Source organism: Pimephales promelas, chromosome 11 (genome assembly GCF_988280905.1).
Source record: "Pimephales promelas chromosome 11, fPimPro1.hap1.1, whole genome shotgun sequence".
Taxonomy (NCBI): Eukaryota; Metazoa; Chordata; class Actinopteri; order Cypriniformes; family Leuciscidae; genus Pimephales; species Pimephales promelas.
The window spans coordinates 32273803-32292348 of NC_142779.1; the positions used below are offsets into that span (position 1 = coordinate 32273803).

The following is an 18546-nucleotide window of genomic DNA, read 5'->3' on the forward strand; positions in this document are numbered from 1 at the left end:
AAGCTAGGCTAGCGGTGGGTGCGTCAGACAGAGTTACAGCACGCACTAGGGGTGTAACGGTACATGTATTCGTATTGAACCGTTTCGGTTCGAAGCTTCCGGTTCGGTACGCATACAAACCGAACGGTTGTTTGGACCATTTTTCGTGCCGGCAAAATTCGTTCTGACGCGGCCAACACAACGTTGCGCAACATCAAATGGCAAGGGTAATGAAAGCAGAACGAAACTGCGCTACTCGTTATGTGCTTCACGGATCGTTTATCAGTTCGGACCAGCAACATCTGTGCAACGCGAGCCGATCTCGATCAAGCAACACTGTTACTACACAGCGCTAAGAGATCCGGTAAAGAAAACATTTGAATTCGCCAGTGAGGTAATAACATCGCTGCGAGATCTAGTGAGATGCATTCACATTTCTCCGTTATTAACCGTAGATCTCTATTAGATCAAACAGCGCTGTCATGGAAACCAGGAGAAACATTGTGCCGTGAATGAACTAGTAATACTTTCGTCCACAGACCAGCAACATTCACCATGGATTTAATATAGTAACACTAACTGGAACCAGTTTGGCTGGAATGGTGAAATGCTTTCAAGTACTTCACACATCTTTTTCCAGCACTTCAAAATTCAAACATTTATCTAAATAAATATATATATATATATAAATGTTATTTTTAATGTGATGACCAAAACATTATTTGTTCATCTTTCAAAGATGACCCCCATTTATAAACCTGAAAGTTTCAAGATCTAGAAAAAACTCACACTTATTTAAAAATATTTTTTCTTTAAACAAATAGAAAATTTCTCTGGCATTTCTTTCTTTTTGCTGTATCGAAAATGTACCGAACCGTGACTTGAAAACCGAGGTACGTACCGAACCGTGATTTTTGTGAACCGTTACACCCCTAGCACGCACAGAGATGAAAAAGGTATGTATGGACTTATCTAACTCAGGGGGATATGGTGAACAAGCTAAAGTTCCAAAAAGTCGGAGTGTTCCTTTAAGCCTGATTGGCATCCCCCAACGATCTGGGGGGGTGTTGTCCGATTGGAGGCTCGTCACAAATGACATTTTGTCCAAAAAATCCTCAATTGTGTGGTCTTATTACGATTATTTCATTGCTCCCGATCACGCCAGAGCCTCCACGACTTGATCTGCAGCTTTAATTAAATTTAAATTAAATTGTATTATTTAATAATATGATTAAAGATGTTGCGATACCCTTTTTCTCTTCTCGATACCGATACCTGGTCTCAGAGTATCGGCCGATATCGAGTACTGATCCGATACTGGGTGTGATCTGTACAATTCATACTAGCCCTGTATGAATTGATAGTTATTTTATGGTGTGCTTCAGATTTATCCCTCTTGGCTTATCTCTGACTTATCCAACACATTATTCCACCACATGAATAATTTGTTGAACATGTCAGTGTGCGCTAAACAAATGTGATGCTACTGTGACGTAATAAAAGTTTTCCATGTTAATCATACGTTTTTGTGATAGACACATGTAGGGCTGTCAAACGATTAATCACGATTAATCGCATCCAAAATAAAAGTTTGTGTTTACATAATATGTGTGGGTGCACTGTGTATAATTATATAAATACACACACATGCTTGTATATATTTAAGAAATATTTTAAAGTATATACTGTATAGATTTATATATATACACACACAAAATAATTATAGATACACAGTGCACCCACATATTAAACAATTAAACACGCGTTATGTAAACACAAACTTTTATTTTGGATGCATTTAATCGCGATTAATCGTCTGACAGCCCTAGACACATGAACAAATACATACAGTGAACTTCTGTTGTTATGTTATATTTGTATGTTTATTATTTTTTGTTAAAAATCTGTATTATTTTGATTAAAGAGTATGCAGGGCACATTCATTTTTAAGATATAATGCTGACCATGGATTAATCATTTATAATAAACACTGCAACATTGTCAATTTTATTTTAATGTTGAATGAAGCATATTTTTTCCTCATTTAAATAAGGCCAATCATGCTTTTGGAGAGAGAGGAGGGTTCCAACAAGGACCTCCACTAGATTTCCGAGGCCCAGGTCCAGTTCAGCCACAACCTGAGGCGTTCAATGCCACTGTAAGTGCAGACTTGTATTTAATTCAGTACTAAATGTTTGCTCTTGTGTAAGCTTGTAGATCTGCAGTGCAATGTCTGATGTTCTTTTAATTCAGAGCATGCCTCTCCCTGGAAATGCCTGTCCACCCCAACCTCCGAAGAAGATCGATCAGCCTGCACCAAAAGACACGAAGACAGAACCTCCCAAATCGATGGCATCAAAGATATCAGCGTTCAAGAAAATCTCTGCAAAGTAATTTATAGCCATGCTTTTTTTTGCTGGAAAATTATTAGTGGTTCTGAAAAAGGAGAGGTTGTTGAAGTAAACCGCCATGTGTGTTTTCATTTCAGCACTCCTCGTGGACGCTCATTGGGAATCATTTCATTCATTGGCGTAAGTATTAATAATATTGTAAATTACATTAGTAGATAATGTGTGGAACATGTCAGTGTGCGCTAAACAAATGTGATGCTACCGTGACGTAATAAAAGTTTTCCATGTTAATCATCTGTTTTTGTGACAGTGACAGACATATGCAACATAAAACACTTTTTGTATTATAGTAAAATAGTTTCATTTTAGTTAGAATATCATTGTGCGTGATGTTAATAGCCATAATGAAAGCAATGCATAATTTACCTGTAAGTTATGGGTAAACATTCAAACTATTATGTATTTTAAATGTCGCGTGGTGTTTGGACAGACAAATTGTTTATCGCTGGAATCTTTACTGACCAATCAGAAGCCATGACTGGAATTATTTATTTTAGAATTTTATTTTCCGAGTTAATATTTAAAATAGAGGTTTCAAGATGAATCTAGATTTTAATCTAGATTAATCTTGAAATTAATCTAGATTGATCTAGATTCAAATGGCTCATTTGAATTCTCCCGAAGGCATTCAGAATATGTGTGCTACCCAAATAATGACTAAAAGGTCTTTGAGAATAGTTCGCCTTGCCTAGGGATGTGCATTTCTGCCATAAATACCATTAGACAATCGAGGAGCAAAAGTCGAATATTGTTAAAAAACAAAACCGAAAAACCCCCCCGCAATGACAGAAAGGGAGGCCAATTTCATCTTTAGCGATTTTTCATCAAACAAACTGTTTATTAATTGAACAAGTAACATGTTTTCGTTTTTTTTTTTTAGGCTAATTGGAAGAAGAAAAAAAAAAACAATACGCACGACAGTCCGTTTTTGTATCGCCAATGCTCGTTAGATCAAAAAATAATGTCATCGTATGTCAATGATTTTATGTGAATCTGCCTTGTTACTGCAATAGCCTCCTTTTTAAACAAATCAGTTTCAATCATTGTAAATTATTCGTGTCATTATGCCACTGCGCAATACACACACATTACCGCGGGATGGCGGGTGTTCATTTCATAAACTGTGGACAATGGTAGCTTATTTAACCTGTTAACCAGTGTGCCGATGCTCTGAGGCGGTTTTTTGTAGCCTGTAAATGAATGTATGTCCAAAAACCGGATAATGTCATACTTTTTATTCCATATGCCATCGTGGCGTAATAATATGTTTGGTTGTAAAATGTATTACCTGAATGAAATGAAATAGAATGTATCGTCCTGTGGAATCATTCATTCACAGATAGCATGTTCAACTAATAAAGATCTTCATCGCTGGCAAAAATGTGATGCATTTGCAGATTTGCTTTCACTAGACTAGATTGTAGATCCACGGCCACTTCATCCAACGCTCTTGATGTTCTTAAATCTTCCTGTTACTTACGACTCCTCGAGTGTGAACTGAAAGCGCTTCAGATGATTCAGTGCGTGAGGGACTGAACAGATCAACTGATTCGCGAACCGATTTAGACAGATCTGACAACTTATTTGATGAAGTCTTTGAACAGAATCGACTCAAAAGAGTGATTCATTTGTAAATGAGCATCGCTCGTGCCCATACAAAGGATACAGCGCGCTTGGAATAAACTCATTTAACAACGTATTGCATTAAAATAAAGTAACGAGAGGAACGTCGCCCAACGTAACAAAGGAAAAGTACACCTTGACAGGAAAATACCCTGCTGCGCGATCTGTGACAGTAGGCGCGGCATCAATTATGTCATACTAGAATTGCGCGAAAATATAACGATATTCGAAAAAGCTATTTATGATCCCAACACAATTTTGATTAACGGCGATATATTTTTATCACCCGATCAGAGTCTCAAGTTAACGCAGCACGTTAACACCGATAACGGCCCAGCACTAATTTAAAACCATATACTTTGTGCTACATTTTTATTTAAATTGAGTGAGTTTTTTTTTTGTTGTTGTTATTGCTTGAAAATCTGAACGCTTTTTTAATATCAAACATTTTGATAGCACTGTTTTTGATCTCTCCTCAGAATAATTGTGGTTTCATTGAACGGGAGGATTTGAAGAAGTTCTCTTTTGTTTTTGATGCCTTTTTTGGACAACGAGCTGACTTGGTGCCTGGGGTTAAAGTGCATTTCACAGTAGTGAAAAATTTGGTAAGTGTTTGTATATGCGCAGAATTCATTTAAAGCATTTTTGCGTGTTAAAGATGGTTTTGTACTCATTTTTGTACTATAACTTCTTGTGATGTCAGGGAAAAGAATGTGCGGTTGACGTGAAAGTGGCACCAGGAGGAACAGATGACATTGACAGTACGGTGTATGAGGGCGTAGTTCTCACAGTCCTTCCTGAAGTGAGTAAAAGTCAAATTAGTACGTTTTTGAGTGGAAGGAAAAACATGCAGTTTGCAAATGTGCTTCTGCTCGTGTCATGGACGTTCTTTGCCTAGATCTCAAATAACAATTGAAGAACAAATGAAGATCTCGAAAGTCATTAGTATACGTATTTATTTCTTGCAAGAAAGGCAGTTCACACACAGACAGTCTGATATGAGAAGGGCAAAGGTCTTCTCATCTTGCACAGCTTCTCATCTTTTTCTTAACCTAAGGCCCCTTGTACATACATAGTTCTTAGTTCCTCATATTCGAACACTTCTTATCTATGTATACCCACACGTAAACACACGTCATTTCACAAATAACTTCTTTAAAAAAAAAACCTAAATATATGTTTTGCTCTTGGTGCTAGCAAGCTTATCTATTTTTGAGAAGAAAAGAACCTTCTGTCCTTTTGCACACATCCCATTCTTAGGGCCCTATGAAATCTGCTTTATTTTTTCCCCCCAAATTCTGTTTTTTTGACTTCCTGTTTTTGGTCGAAGTCCACAGTAGCCGATTGTCGAGTTTGCGTGCGTGATCATTGGTAACTAAATGATGTTCAACATCTGATTCAGATGAATTATCCATTTGAGCTGATATTCTCAGAACACCGCACAGCACCGTCATCAGCTGACAGTCTGAGTCTCCACTGTTGCTTAGTTACCAATGATCAACTGAAAACAGGAAGTAAATACAGGTATGTGAGCTGGCTGAATAGCTTGTTTTCACGTGACGCAAATGGAGGGCAGGAAGTGATTTCTATATTTAGGAAGCACTTTAACACACTCAAAACGCCTATGTTTTGCGTCGTTTACGGTTGCTCAAATCGATCAAACCACAAGGAGTTTTTATCTTGTGCCAAAAGTTGTTGTTCATAAGGGGGGAAAATACAAGAAATTGACAGAAAACACTTGGGAAAAATGCCTTGCAAATCTACGTCTGCGGTCGTGAGGAGCCGAATGGGAAAATGCCTGTGTGTGTGTGTGCAGTGATCACTTCGTCAAATATGAGTTAATACATTATTTATGTGGCTTATAATCACATTATTCAGGTGTTTAAATACACTTATGTGGCTGTTTGTGTGACTTACCAGTTTCCGAACTTTGTAAAGTCAAAGTATGTCTGTAAGACGAGTTAGTTGCTGATATCTACAGCCTCGATGGCAGGCATATCTCTCAATTCAGTTGAAAATCGGTCCTCTTCATAACGTAAGCATCACGTCCAACATACAGTATGTTTCGATTTTCTGTTTATATATTTCTCTTGTAATAGCGTCAAAGCAGTACAGTACGGATTTTCCTCCATCTCGTCCATTGCGCTCTTCACTCCTTACCCTCCATCTGCGTTCCGCGCGTCAACACAATTACGTGACTGCAAACCACCTATTGACATCAATTTTATTAATATCTTTCACATATACTGCAGTCAGATTGACCATGGTCACTCTTAATAACACCACTCACATGGCTGTGCACTTGTAATGACAAATCAAGGATGTTAAGAGGCTAAAAGCAGGTTTAGAACTTGCCCTTTGAAGTCAACAGGGAGCGAATTTTAAAAAGACGATAACACGGTGTAGGCGACACCAATTTTTGTTGTTTTTGTCTGTACTGACAGCACTCCAAATGTACAAAAAAATAGCTCAATGTTAAAATTTACCCGAGTTCTCCTTTAATCCTAGTCCATAGTTATGCAGCTAGCTCGCTAGAAGACTTGATAGCTACTAGAAAGACCTGGAACTACAGGACTCTACATTGAAAATACCCATTTGTTGCCCGCCAGGCATCCTTGGCAGTCACGTGACCGCAACGTATGAATTACCTTATTTGGAAGGGTCATGAATTATAATGTTGAGCTCTGCTCTGCTGTTTCACAGATTTGTACACAGGAGATATAAGGAATTAGGGGTGGGAAAAAAAATCGATTCTCGATGCATCGCGATGCGGACGTGGACGATCCTGAATCGATTCACAAATGTCAAAAAATTGATTTAAAAAAATTTTTTTTATATGTATTTATAATAACGTAATATTGACGGAACACGAAAGACCGAACTCTGAAGCGCGGAAGTGCAGTGGCGGGACCGTCTGTGGCGTGCACATAACAGAGATGAGATGGCACGTGAGATCCAAACACTTTCCTTGTTAGGTTAAAAGCTGACGTGTGGAGATATTTTGGCTTCTGAAGTTGAAGGGGGAAACGAGCTGGACAAGAGCCGCACTAGTTGTAAGCTTTGTGGAATAAAACCAATGACGGAAACACGACAAATATGATAAGCCATATGACACCTTTCCAGCCAGAGGAGGAAAAACACTCGGCTGCACCAGTCGTTATATTATTTATTTACTACAAGTATGCTCCTAGTTCAAGCACACATTTATTTTCCTGGTCGTTCTTTGTAATGTTAAAGGGTTAGTTCACCCAAAAATGAAAATGAAGTCATTAATTACTCACCCCCATGCTGTACCAACCCCGTAAGACCTTCGTTCGTCTTCGGAACACAAATGAAGATATTTTTGATTAAATTTGAGAGCTGTATAACTACCACATTGGCTCCTAAGGGACTGCCTCTTGACGGCCCAGAAAGTCAATGAAGAAAATGTTTAAATATCCCAAGTGACTACCGTGGCTCAACTATATGTTTATCAAGCGACGCGAATACTTTTTGTGCGAAAAAACAAACAAAAATAACGAGTTTATTCGACTATTTCTTTTCTTCCTTGTAGGCCAGAACGAGACTTCCTTATAGATTTCCACGACGCATGCGCGAGATTTGCGATCTGCTTACACCAGCTTAGATCGCAATTCTCGCGCATGCGTCGTGGAAATCTATAAGGAAGTCTCGTTCTGGCCTACAAGGAAGAAAAGAAATAGTTGAATAAACTCGTTATTTTTGTTTGTTTTTTCGCACAAAAAGTGCTGTTAAAAATAGGTCATCATACTATTGTTATATATGCTCTGCTTTAAACTGAAGCCTGAACCCGGCCTGTAGATCCCGAGATCGTTTGACCCGACCTGAAGCCGAAATCCGTTGCTGTAGAGATGTCCCTGTAGGCTATTCTTGCTGCCATAAGCCAAGACAGCTTTGCAAGACCTACACTGCACATACACGCTGAGCTCTTTATTGGTTGAAACTACAAGATCATGTCATATAAGGTTTAAAACATTTAAATAGATGCATCTAGTGGTGGTGTATGAAAAAAAAAGTGCATGATTCAGACAGATGTACAATTTGAAGTTAATGATTCATTGATTGTTAATTTTAACAACCATCGATAATGGGAATTTGTAAATTGATGTAAATCTGATGCTCTCTAAAGTGAGAAAGTCCCTCCTCAACTGTCAGTTAAGGTAGGGAAGAAGAACTGCTTTTCAAGCTATCTGATATGGGGTTTTAATCTCACCATTCAATATGAATCCACTTAATATTAAAAAATGTACAGAGAATAGAAATATGAGAGCTTTTCAGGGGAGGAAGAGAGAGTGCTGAGCATTGAGGGAATTCTGCGTGTGTGTGTGTGTGTGTGTGTGTGTCGGCCTTGAGTGATAAGCAGAAACAGTGAGTGGGAACACTGAGCTGACATGACCCACTATCACAACAACTTCAGGGACAAATTGACTTTAGTAAATACATTCACAACTGCACATATTTAAGAATTACTCATATCAACTATCATCACCTCATATACAAGCTTTTTTAACCATGTATTGAAATAATTAATGATGTATTAACCATAAATGGACAAATGAACAGGTTTTTTTTCCCACCTGTGCGTGGGTAACTGCTGTTGGCCTTGGTGAGTTAGATAAGAATAGAATTGAAAATGTCTGAAGGTTTTAATTCCTTTAACATGCACTGGATGTGCATCAAGGCCAGATATTCACATGCACACTAGGGTTGTTATAGTTTTAGAAATGTCACTAGTTTAAATTAGGAATGGGCATTTTTCAAAAATATTGCATTTGAATATTCTGGTATCGGAATAGTATCGGTATCGGCCGATATCCAAAGTCAGGGATCGGGATCGGATCGGAAGTGAAAAAATGTGGATCGGTGCATCCCTACCCAAAACATAGAAAGAGATTGGAAGATAAATCCATATCAATTAAGCAGTTTAATCCAATTTGTCTGAAGAGACAGATTTAATTTAGGCTTTTTATTCACTTTCAGTGGAGTGACAGAAATCTCTCAGGTTTCATCTTCTTTTGTGTTTCATAGATCAACAAAAGACCCATTAGGTTTTAAATGAAATGGGTGAGCAATTGATGTATTTTTTGAGTGAACAAACCCTTTGAATAGCATAAAAATGTAATTACAGAAACACATTTGTAATTCCGAGGCATGGTCTGTAAGCTTCAGATAGTCAGCTCTGGAAAACTAGTCACTAACCATTTTGCTCCATGCCGTTGATGAGTCTGTGGTGGAGATTAAGCTTTAATTCAATAGTTCTCAATTGTTTTTGGTCACGTCCCCCTTTAAACCTTTCAAAAAATCTGGTGCCCAGCCAACCAACCGCTATTCCCCCAACCAACCGCTATTCCCCCAACCAACCGCTACCACTCCTCCCATAAACCACCACGCCTCACTAAAGTTGACTGAAGCCACCGTAATAGAGCCTTTTGAGTAACTTCCAAATCTGACGATGGCCACGTGAACTTTCTTCCAGTGAATTTTATATAGTGAATGTGCAGGGAAACTCCTTTTTTTTTTTTTTACTTAAGCAAACGCATGCTAAAACATTGAGCATCTGGCTTGCTTATAGGCTGTGCTGCGGTAACTGCACATCCAATGGCGCGGGGGTGTCTCAGAGGTGCGACCAATGAACTTAGCCCTACGCCATTACACGATCTTCAGTCTGTCACGTACTTTCGCGGGGTTTCAGACACGTGACATGACTTTCACCAATCAGATGCATCACTGTGGGATTGTGGGATTATTCAGGATTATGGGAAATGAAGTACTTATCCCAATACATTGCGAATAAAAGGCATTTATCTTAAAACAAGGTTAGTGCCCCATGGACTTTTGGCGTTTATATGAGCATATACAATCACTTAGTACAGCCGTAGCTGGTTTTAAGTCTACCATGTATGGTTATGTTTTTATGGCTTATATCTCAAATGTCAATGGTAAAATTGTATTGAATTTTTACTTCCGGCACCGGCTGTGGGCGGGACTGTGATGCTCTATTCCCCCAACCAACCACTATTCCCTCAACCAACCATGCAATTCACGCACTTAAACGCTGTTTTAACGAGTTTTCTCTTCTTCTTCTGCTGATCTTCTGCAGTACATGTGCTTTGACCATTACTTTAATGTGTCATGGTAACAATGTCCTGTTGTGTAGAGTTGTACTAAGTGAAACATTAAAAATCTCTTTCTTTATGTATTTAATCAGGGCAATGTCAAGGAGGCTAATCCTGGTCGCATCAGGACCATTATCTCTACGGATCCCATTAAACTGCCCTTCGGCAAAGCGGACACCAATATAACTCTGCTACTGTATGATCGTGTGGAGTTCCAGTTGCTGACTAATCTTATTACCAAGGAACAAAGAGCCACAAACATCAAACCAAAAACACCAGACACGTTTCAGCTCACCAAAGAAATCAGGGAGACTGTAAGTATCGCATCATCCACTGACCGTTTTTCTTGGTTTGTCTTTGAAAGTTTAGAACTGTTGAAGTAAATGCTCGTCGTACACTTGTAACTGATCATTCATTTTATAAGCCTAAAATGTATAAAGCAAAAATACACCAAGCGATATATATATATATAAAATGATAATGTTTGTATTTTTAATGGGTCATTTTTATTTTTATTTAATGGCAATTCAATATTATAATCTTATCAGTCTTATCGACAACAGAGAAAAACTGAATAAAATAATAAACTTAAAATTGGTCAACATTTAAAAATATTTTTTTCACTTAAATAATTAATAAATTAAGATGACAAAAAGAAAACAATGAATCCGTTTGAACAAAGCCTTCAAAAACCGGCAATTTTTTTCCATTAGACTAAGATTTTTCGTTAAATAAAAATAGCAGCCCTACCTCAATCCACACCAAGATGTTTGTATCTCGATACGGATGCGCCTGGAAAAAATAGAGTGTGTCGCACCGCATGCATATTTTTAAGTTACATAGCCTGCCTCCAGTTTTCCTCAACTTGACTAAGGCATATCATCAAAATGTCCGTAAAACAAACCATTTTTTTCTAGCGGAAACTCTGGTCTAGAGTTGTCAATCATATTATGCGTCGTGACCATAATTGGTGTCCTGCTGAATGATGATGTCCTGTACACTTGTTTTGATTTTTATGCCGTTTGGGGTATTTTTATATCAATAAAGGATCTTTACCTTATAAGTAGCTGTAGTGCTTAGCTTCTTCACGTACTTCTCTGACCTATCAGAGTTAATGCTCTTCTTTTGAGCTTTCTATTCACAAAGAATCCTGGAAAAATATGTATCTGTTTCCACAAAATTATTAAGCAGTAAAAAAAGTTTCAACATTGATAATGATGATAAAAGTTTTTTTAAAAACTTCTTCCAGTTATTTATTCTCCTCCGCTGGTCTGTGTGACAGCAGGCTAAGAACGGCCACCCAAAAGCTTGACTTGCCACCACAAATAATAGCACCATTATTAATAATTGAGCACTAGTAATAATTCATAATAAATGAACACCAAATCAGCATATTATGATGATTTCTGAAGGATAACATGACACTGAAGACTGGAGTAATGAGGATGAAAATTCAACTTTGCACCATTACACCGTATGTATGAATAAATAAATGTATTGGATGAATAAATGCATTGCTTTTTTTTCTTCAAAAAACATTAAAAGAGTTTAAACTATGAAAGAATTTTAAAGCCTATATACTGTATATTCCAAACCTTCTGTCCAACAGGACAAGTATCATCCTGCACCTTTGTGCTAGACATAATTGATCCTAAACCATGCGGCTTGAGGACGTATGTGTGTGTGTGTGTGATTTTTACTTTTTTAAATGGTCAGGTTTACCATTTTAGTTCAGCAGAAAATAGGCAAAATGTGATGTAATATATGTTTACTTTGAAGGAGAGACCCAAGACATATCTAGAAGCCACAGTATTAAAGAGACTGGTTAACACCTAGAACACCCTACCCTGAACTTTCCACAGACAAACAATACTTTTCTTCTGAAAACATAATATATTTATTATTATTTTATCACAGGGTGTGGTCATGAACAAGAGCGAAGGGACCCTGACCATCATGACGAAGAAACATGACAGCCTGACGGCTTCTGCTGCTGACCATTTATCAGATGATGAGTTGAATGTCATGGATGCAGTGGAGCTCACTGTTTTGACTGTGAGTAAAATGTCTAGGCTCTTTTTTTTCACCAGTACAACTCTGTATCTTTGGCTTTTGTTGTTGATTGATTGTATTCAAAGCTTCATATCATACAAATGCTGTGTGTTGAAGGTGAATGACACCAAGAAGGCCATCCGACTCAAAAAGCTTCCTGAGGGCTCTGTGACCTTTAATCAACAAGCAAAAAGCAACGAAGACAAGGTAGTTTAGACTAACCAAAGGACTTGTTCATTCACAGTTGTCCGGTTGTAGATAACTTTATACTTTTTTGTGCTTATTAAAACCTTCACTTTCTTCTAAATCACATTCACATCTCTATCTATCAGTGGAAGCCTGTGACCATGGAGGCTGGTTCTGAAGAGTCAGTCTCTTTCGACGTAAGCAGTGTGAAATACGAGGGGACGATTGCCAAAGTCGCCCCAAAGAAAAGCCCAACCCAAGAAAAGGAGGTAGGCTTTTCACAATCCCACAACCTGAACACAAGAATCGGAAGAAGTATCTTGATATTACATTTTAAATGTTAAATCTCTAAAGCTGCACACTAAAGCCCCACATTCAGTAATAGATCAAGTTGTTGTTTGAGAACATCTGATTGGAGTAAACTTCTGATCTAAATATAATTTAATATAGTTAACCAATATTACAATTTTTCTCCAAATGTCAGCATGATTACAAACGTGACATTGATTTTATACAATGTACAGTTCAATAAATAAGTAAACATTAGTGACTTACATTTTAGACATCAAATCGTCTGTTTCGCTCTATTCCTCCAACGAAAATAGTTGCAAACAAAGTCCACTGCACTATTTAGTCGCTGAGCAACACTGAATGAATCAGCTTTTTGAATGATTCGGCTGAATCAATGATTCAATGACTCACTCATTAAGACAGTAAAATGCTTCCTTCCCGAATAAATGAGCCGTTTATTTACTTACTTTTTTCTTGCATAACAGTGTATGTTTACAACATCTAACATTCATTCTACATCGACATACACTTACACATCACATTATAATGTTTGAATGAATCGGTTGAATCTGATGAATTTGACTCCTTTATTAACAGTGACTTACTGGATCTTCCTGGCGGGTTTAATTTTACATTTAGGCCTCGTTTACCCAAGTGACCCAAATCCGATTTTTTTTTTTCTCTCTCTCTCATGTGGCACAGATCGGATATGACCAGTGAACGTGTAAGCAGGAAAAAAACGCTTGGATTCCGATTTTCTCAGATCGGATTCAGGCCTCATTCATATGTGGTAATAAATCGGATATGAATCGGATACGTGCATTTGCGTGTGCCATGTAAGCAGACAAATCGGATATTCCCCGGTAATGTGAGTCGTACGCCATTAAAAAGTGCGCGCTTATAGGCGCGATGGAAGAAAGGAGACACACGGTGGAGCAATGCGGAGGTTTCATGTCTTGAGTGTTTGGGGTGAAGAGTGCAGGCAAAAATGCAGGGTTGTTACAGAAATAAATCCGTTTTTGAAGACATTTCACGAGATATGAGGCATCGTTTTAAGTGCTCGTGGCTCGAGCCTCTCTTTTTTTTTTTTTCTCCGCCGTACGAGACCAATGTTTTGATGGCTTATTGAAATATTGTGGAAAGAAAAGAAAACACTGGATAATTTTATTCGCATCTGCATCCATTGAATTTCATGCTGTTTTGCTTAATTTTCCCGGGTCAGAACGTCTGCATTTGGTAGTTTCAGCAGTGTATAGTTTAAATGCAAAAATCGGATATGGGTCACTTGTAACGTGACGATGTGAGCAGGTCGTCAAAAAAAATGGGATATAGTCAGAAAATCGGATTTGGGCATCAAGACCTGCAGTGTAAATGCAGCCTTATAGTATCTTTTCATTTAAATAATTTCAAATAACATTATTTTACGTTTTTATCTTCAACATTTCAAAACATTATTTATGCGTCTTTAACTGCTCTTCACTGATTAACTTTAATAAAGGTTGGTCTAGTTATATAGTTATACATTTCATTTCAATTTCTCTAGCTGAAAATCGAAAAACCTGAAAATCACTGTTAAAGGGTTAGTTCACCCAAAAATGAAAATTCTGTCAGTATTTACTCACCCTCATGTTGTTCCAACCCCGTAAGACCTTCGTTCATCTTCGGAAAACGAATTAAGATATTTAAGATATTAAAATCGCTCCTGTATACTAGTCCATAGGCTTCTTGAGGGACTGGCTCTTGCTGTCCCCGAAAAGTCATAAAAGACATCGTTAAAATAGTCCAAGTGACTACAGTGGCTCAATCTTAAGTTTATCAAACGACGAGAACACTTTTGTGCGCAAAAAAACAACAAAAATAACGACTTTATTTCAACTATTCGTTTATTTCTCCCTCTGCGCGAGTCAGCTAACTAGTTTAATAGCGTAAGCTTCTGTTATTGTACGTCACACGCATCACACACACATGACCAGCGTCGACCAATAGTGAGCCTACGTGTGACGTAGCTCTACGCAATCACACTACGTTAACGGACTATAGGCTTATGGAGAAGGAAGTGAATAGTTGAAATAAAGTCGTTATTTTTGTTGTTTTTTTGCGCACAAAAGTGTTCTCGTCGTTTGATAAACTTAAGATTGAGCCCCTGTAGTCACTTGGACTATTTTAACGATGTCTTCAATTACTTTTCGAGGACAGCAAGAGCCAGTCCCTCAAGAAGCCTATGGACTGTATGCAGGAGCGATTTTAATATCCTAAATATCTTAATTTGTGTTCCGAAGATGAACGAAGGTCTTACGGGGTTGGAACAACATGAGGGTGAGTAAATACTGACAGAATTTTCATTTTTGGGTGAACTAACCCTTTAATTTGAGTTCATCTAGTAACTTTTGGTGTCATAACCTTATTTATTATGATAACGTATCAAAAATAAGAAAACAATACTAGGCTTATTTATAGGCCCATTTTATTGTCTTTATTAATTTTTTGCTGTGGGGCCCGAGTGGGGCAGTAGAAAAAATCCTTAGCGTTGAGCCCTGATATATAAATAAATAAACATTTAAATGGTGGCTGTCATTGGGGGTGTTCGATTCCAGTTTTTTTTTGGTAGTTTTTTTTTTTTTTCAATTGACTCATTTACTTTACATCAAAAGAGAGTCAGGACTAATACAAGATTGCAGTCGTTGTTACACACACTTTCCTGACAGAGCCATGCAATTCCTTTATTAAACAACATGCTTTTAGCTTTAGAATTTATAGTTTTTTTAATAAATTATGGTTAGTTTAATGATTATAAACGAAAACCAATGGATATTTATTGCATCAAAATAACATCAATTAAACTACAAAGCTGTCACAGAGGTATGTAGTGCAAAATAAATGTACTTTGGCTGCTATCTATTTCTAAAGTAAGCTACATGTGGGATTAATGTACAGTATGTGACAGTTGGTTCTGTGTTTAGAGTCGACTTCCCATCATTAGCGGACAGATTTGCTCAAACATGCATACTGAAGAACAGGTTAGGCAAAAATGCAATTTAGCAAAATGCTCCTCTCTAGAGGCCATTTTTCTAATGTTTATGAACATTTAATAGCTTTTCTGTGGTAAATGAAACATTATTTTGTTTACAAGCTATTTTTTTTTTACTTTCCGTTGTCAAAACTCTGATTGAGCGATTACATGAGACATACGGATTTCGGTCAGTTATACTGTATCTTTCAACATACTTCTATTGTTCATTAATTACAGTGATCCGTCGCGCCACATTTATGAGTGCCAAAATGGTATTTATTGTTTGAAATTGACAGAATTTGAAATCTGAGGCCTTGTTTCATATCAGAAGTAACAAAACTCACTGCGATTCAGGATTCGTGCTACAAAGCTGTAATCTCTTTTCCTATTGAAAAGTTAACAGAATATTTATGCTTATAATGATGCAAAAGCAGTGGTAATGATTGAATACACAAAGAAAAATTATATTTACTGTACAATAAGCTGTAGAGTTTTATTTTAATATTTTTGGCTTGCAGAAAATTTGTCACCATAGTAGTTTTGAGAACATAAGAGGGTTTTTTGGAAAGTCCCCTTGTGCTCTTCAGGTTGCATTGAAAAGATGAAATGCATGGATCATAATTATTTATAGAACCAGTGTGGGAGGGTTTTAATGTCATCTTTTATTTATTTTTTTCTTTTCTTTCTTTTTAGCAGATGGACAAGCAAGAACCCACTTTGGGTCTTCTGCTCTCCGCAGTGGAGGGCACTGAGAAACGCTTACCTTTTAGATCAGGTGACGTGATCACAAAGGCCACCATGATGATCGGTGACAAGGTCCAGTTCAACATTTCCACCAACAGCTTAACCAAGGAGGAGTGGGCGGCCAATGTAGAGATCCTGCCAGAAACTTTCCAGACAGACTCAGAAGAGCAGCGGAAGATAGTGAGTGTTTTTCTGTTGTTTTCATGGTGATGTGGCCCATTCTCATAAGATGTTGAGTCTGTTCCATATGTAGGTAGATGTTTTTGCACGAGTTGATTCGCAGCTGCACCATATCTTGGTCTTAGCTTAGCACGGTGCATCTAGGGGTCAAAGATGGAAGTAGCACTGTTGCACCATAGGTCGTAATAGGACATTATAGTTATAGGCAAAGAAATGTCATTGATGGCAAACATGAGTGTAGGGAATGCACCAAAATTAAGATCTTAATTACTTTAACTAAGCTTTGCTTGGAGTATCTATCAGTTACTCGAAATATATCATAATTTTTTAAGCTATTATAGCAGTGGTTCTCAACCTTTTTGACTTGAAAGCCCCACATTTTCCAACATAATACTCAAAGGCTTCCCAATATTAGGTCCTGTATTTCTGCTGACCTCCTGTAAGTTTGCTGAGGCCAACTGATTTACCTAATGAGGGAAAGAATTAGTAAAACATGCTTGCATATTAGTAAGTCAGGGGAACGGATTCTTAATCCATGTCCACGATAGGGTTGTGCCGATCGACGATAGTATCGTGTATCGACGATAGTCAGAGATATCGCCGATGGCTGTTTATTTGGTACGATATTTGGCTCGTTTCCCATGAATGTATAAATATTTTTTTTTTATTATTAAATAAATAAAAATATTATTATTATTATTGTTATTAATAAATGAATTAGCCTACAATTAATTTGCCCATTGCCTATTGTTCACATTAACATCACCGCAAAGCCTAACCGACACTTGCAACACCACGCACATTTGAGTTTTAAAAATGAAAATTAGGCCAAGGCTACTCTTAAGTGAAAATGTTTAAATAAAATTAAAAAAAACTAGGCATACATATAATTTCAAAATTGAATCGCAAGGATAGACCTAGCCTATATTCACAATTTCACATGAGCCATGGAGATTATTATCATTTAATAATCTCCGTGTGTAGTTCTCTGGGATCGCGTTATCCTTGGGGTATTGTATTAGCCTAAACATACAATTTTATTGATAGGCTATTAATAACAAATTGATATTAATATTATTGTGTAATTAAAATGATAGATAATAACAGTCTAATAGGGCCGAAGTCCGAACACACAACAATCAGTCAACAATAAAAAATGACATCAGCTTGCTTTATTTCAAACAATTTAACGATGACTTCAGAATACGACTTTCTGTAACACGAAATACTTCAGAGTAAATAAAGTGCAGTGAAATACTTAAATATCAGCAGACAACGTATAAAAAATATATATGTCTATTGAAAATAACAAAATAGGCTTTAATAAATAAAAATTACAAAAAAAAGAAAGAGCAAAATAATTGACCTTTCGCCGGCCCCTCCCACAAAATGGCCATTGTCCAATCACACATCATAGCAACCGTTACTGTGTGAGCTGTTCCGTCAAACAGTAAGCGGTGCGCCCACGGCGTTAGTAAATCGGACACATGATACCCCGAGAGATTGTCTGGAGAAGTTGTGTTTTTTTCCCTTTCCGAAGCCCAAAACACAACGCGAGCGGTGCCTAAGATGTATTAAACAGTGTGGACGCCCCAATCCCAGTTAAATGTGTCGAACATGGTTAACTCGTCTCGCGTGCAGCGTGCGTGCGACTGAGATTAGTCAAAGAAGCACGGAGAAAGCAGATCAAGAGGATCCACAAAGGACTTACTGTACATTTTCTAAAGTGTTGTTGTTAACATACCATGATATTATCTGGGAAAACGAGCAGCAGTCAGCTAAGTTAGCAGTGCAGCACCGTAGACTACAATTTAGAGGACGTTCGCAAGGGGGAAAGCATGAAGCTTACATGACAACATCAGTTCATATATCAATATCGTAACGAATAGAAATAACCTTAAATAACGTATGGTTCTCTGCCTCTTTCCGTCTCTTA

At 37.5% G+C, this 18546-nt stretch overlaps 1 protein-coding gene across 2 annotated transcripts in view; it reads left to right on the forward strand.

The window, feature by feature from the left end:
* LOC120492326 (uncharacterized) overlaps window positions 1-18546 on the forward strand; it is a 37244-nt gene that overhangs the window by 6957 nt on the left and 11741 nt on the right. Inside the window, exons 2-11 of one of the 2 annotated variants that reach the window (XM_039690560.2) lie at window positions 2033-2137; window positions 2233-2369; window positions 2468-2510; window positions 4493-4618; window positions 4717-4815; window positions 10240-10461; window positions 12065-12202; window positions 12317-12406; window positions 12532-12654; window positions 16380-16610. In XM_039690560.2, coding sequence (XP_039546494.2) covers window positions 2033-2137; window positions 2233-2369; window positions 2468-2510; window positions 4493-4618; window positions 4717-4815; window positions 10240-10461; window positions 12065-12202; window positions 12317-12406; window positions 12532-12654; window positions 16380-16610 — 1314 coding nt within the window. The remainder of the gene's footprint in view (window positions 1-2032; window positions 2138-2232; window positions 2370-2467; window positions 2511-4492; window positions 4619-4716; window positions 4816-10239; window positions 10462-12064; window positions 12203-12316; window positions 12407-12531; window positions 12655-16379; window positions 16611-18546) is intronic. The other variant, XM_039690561.2, reaches the window with a different exon arrangement.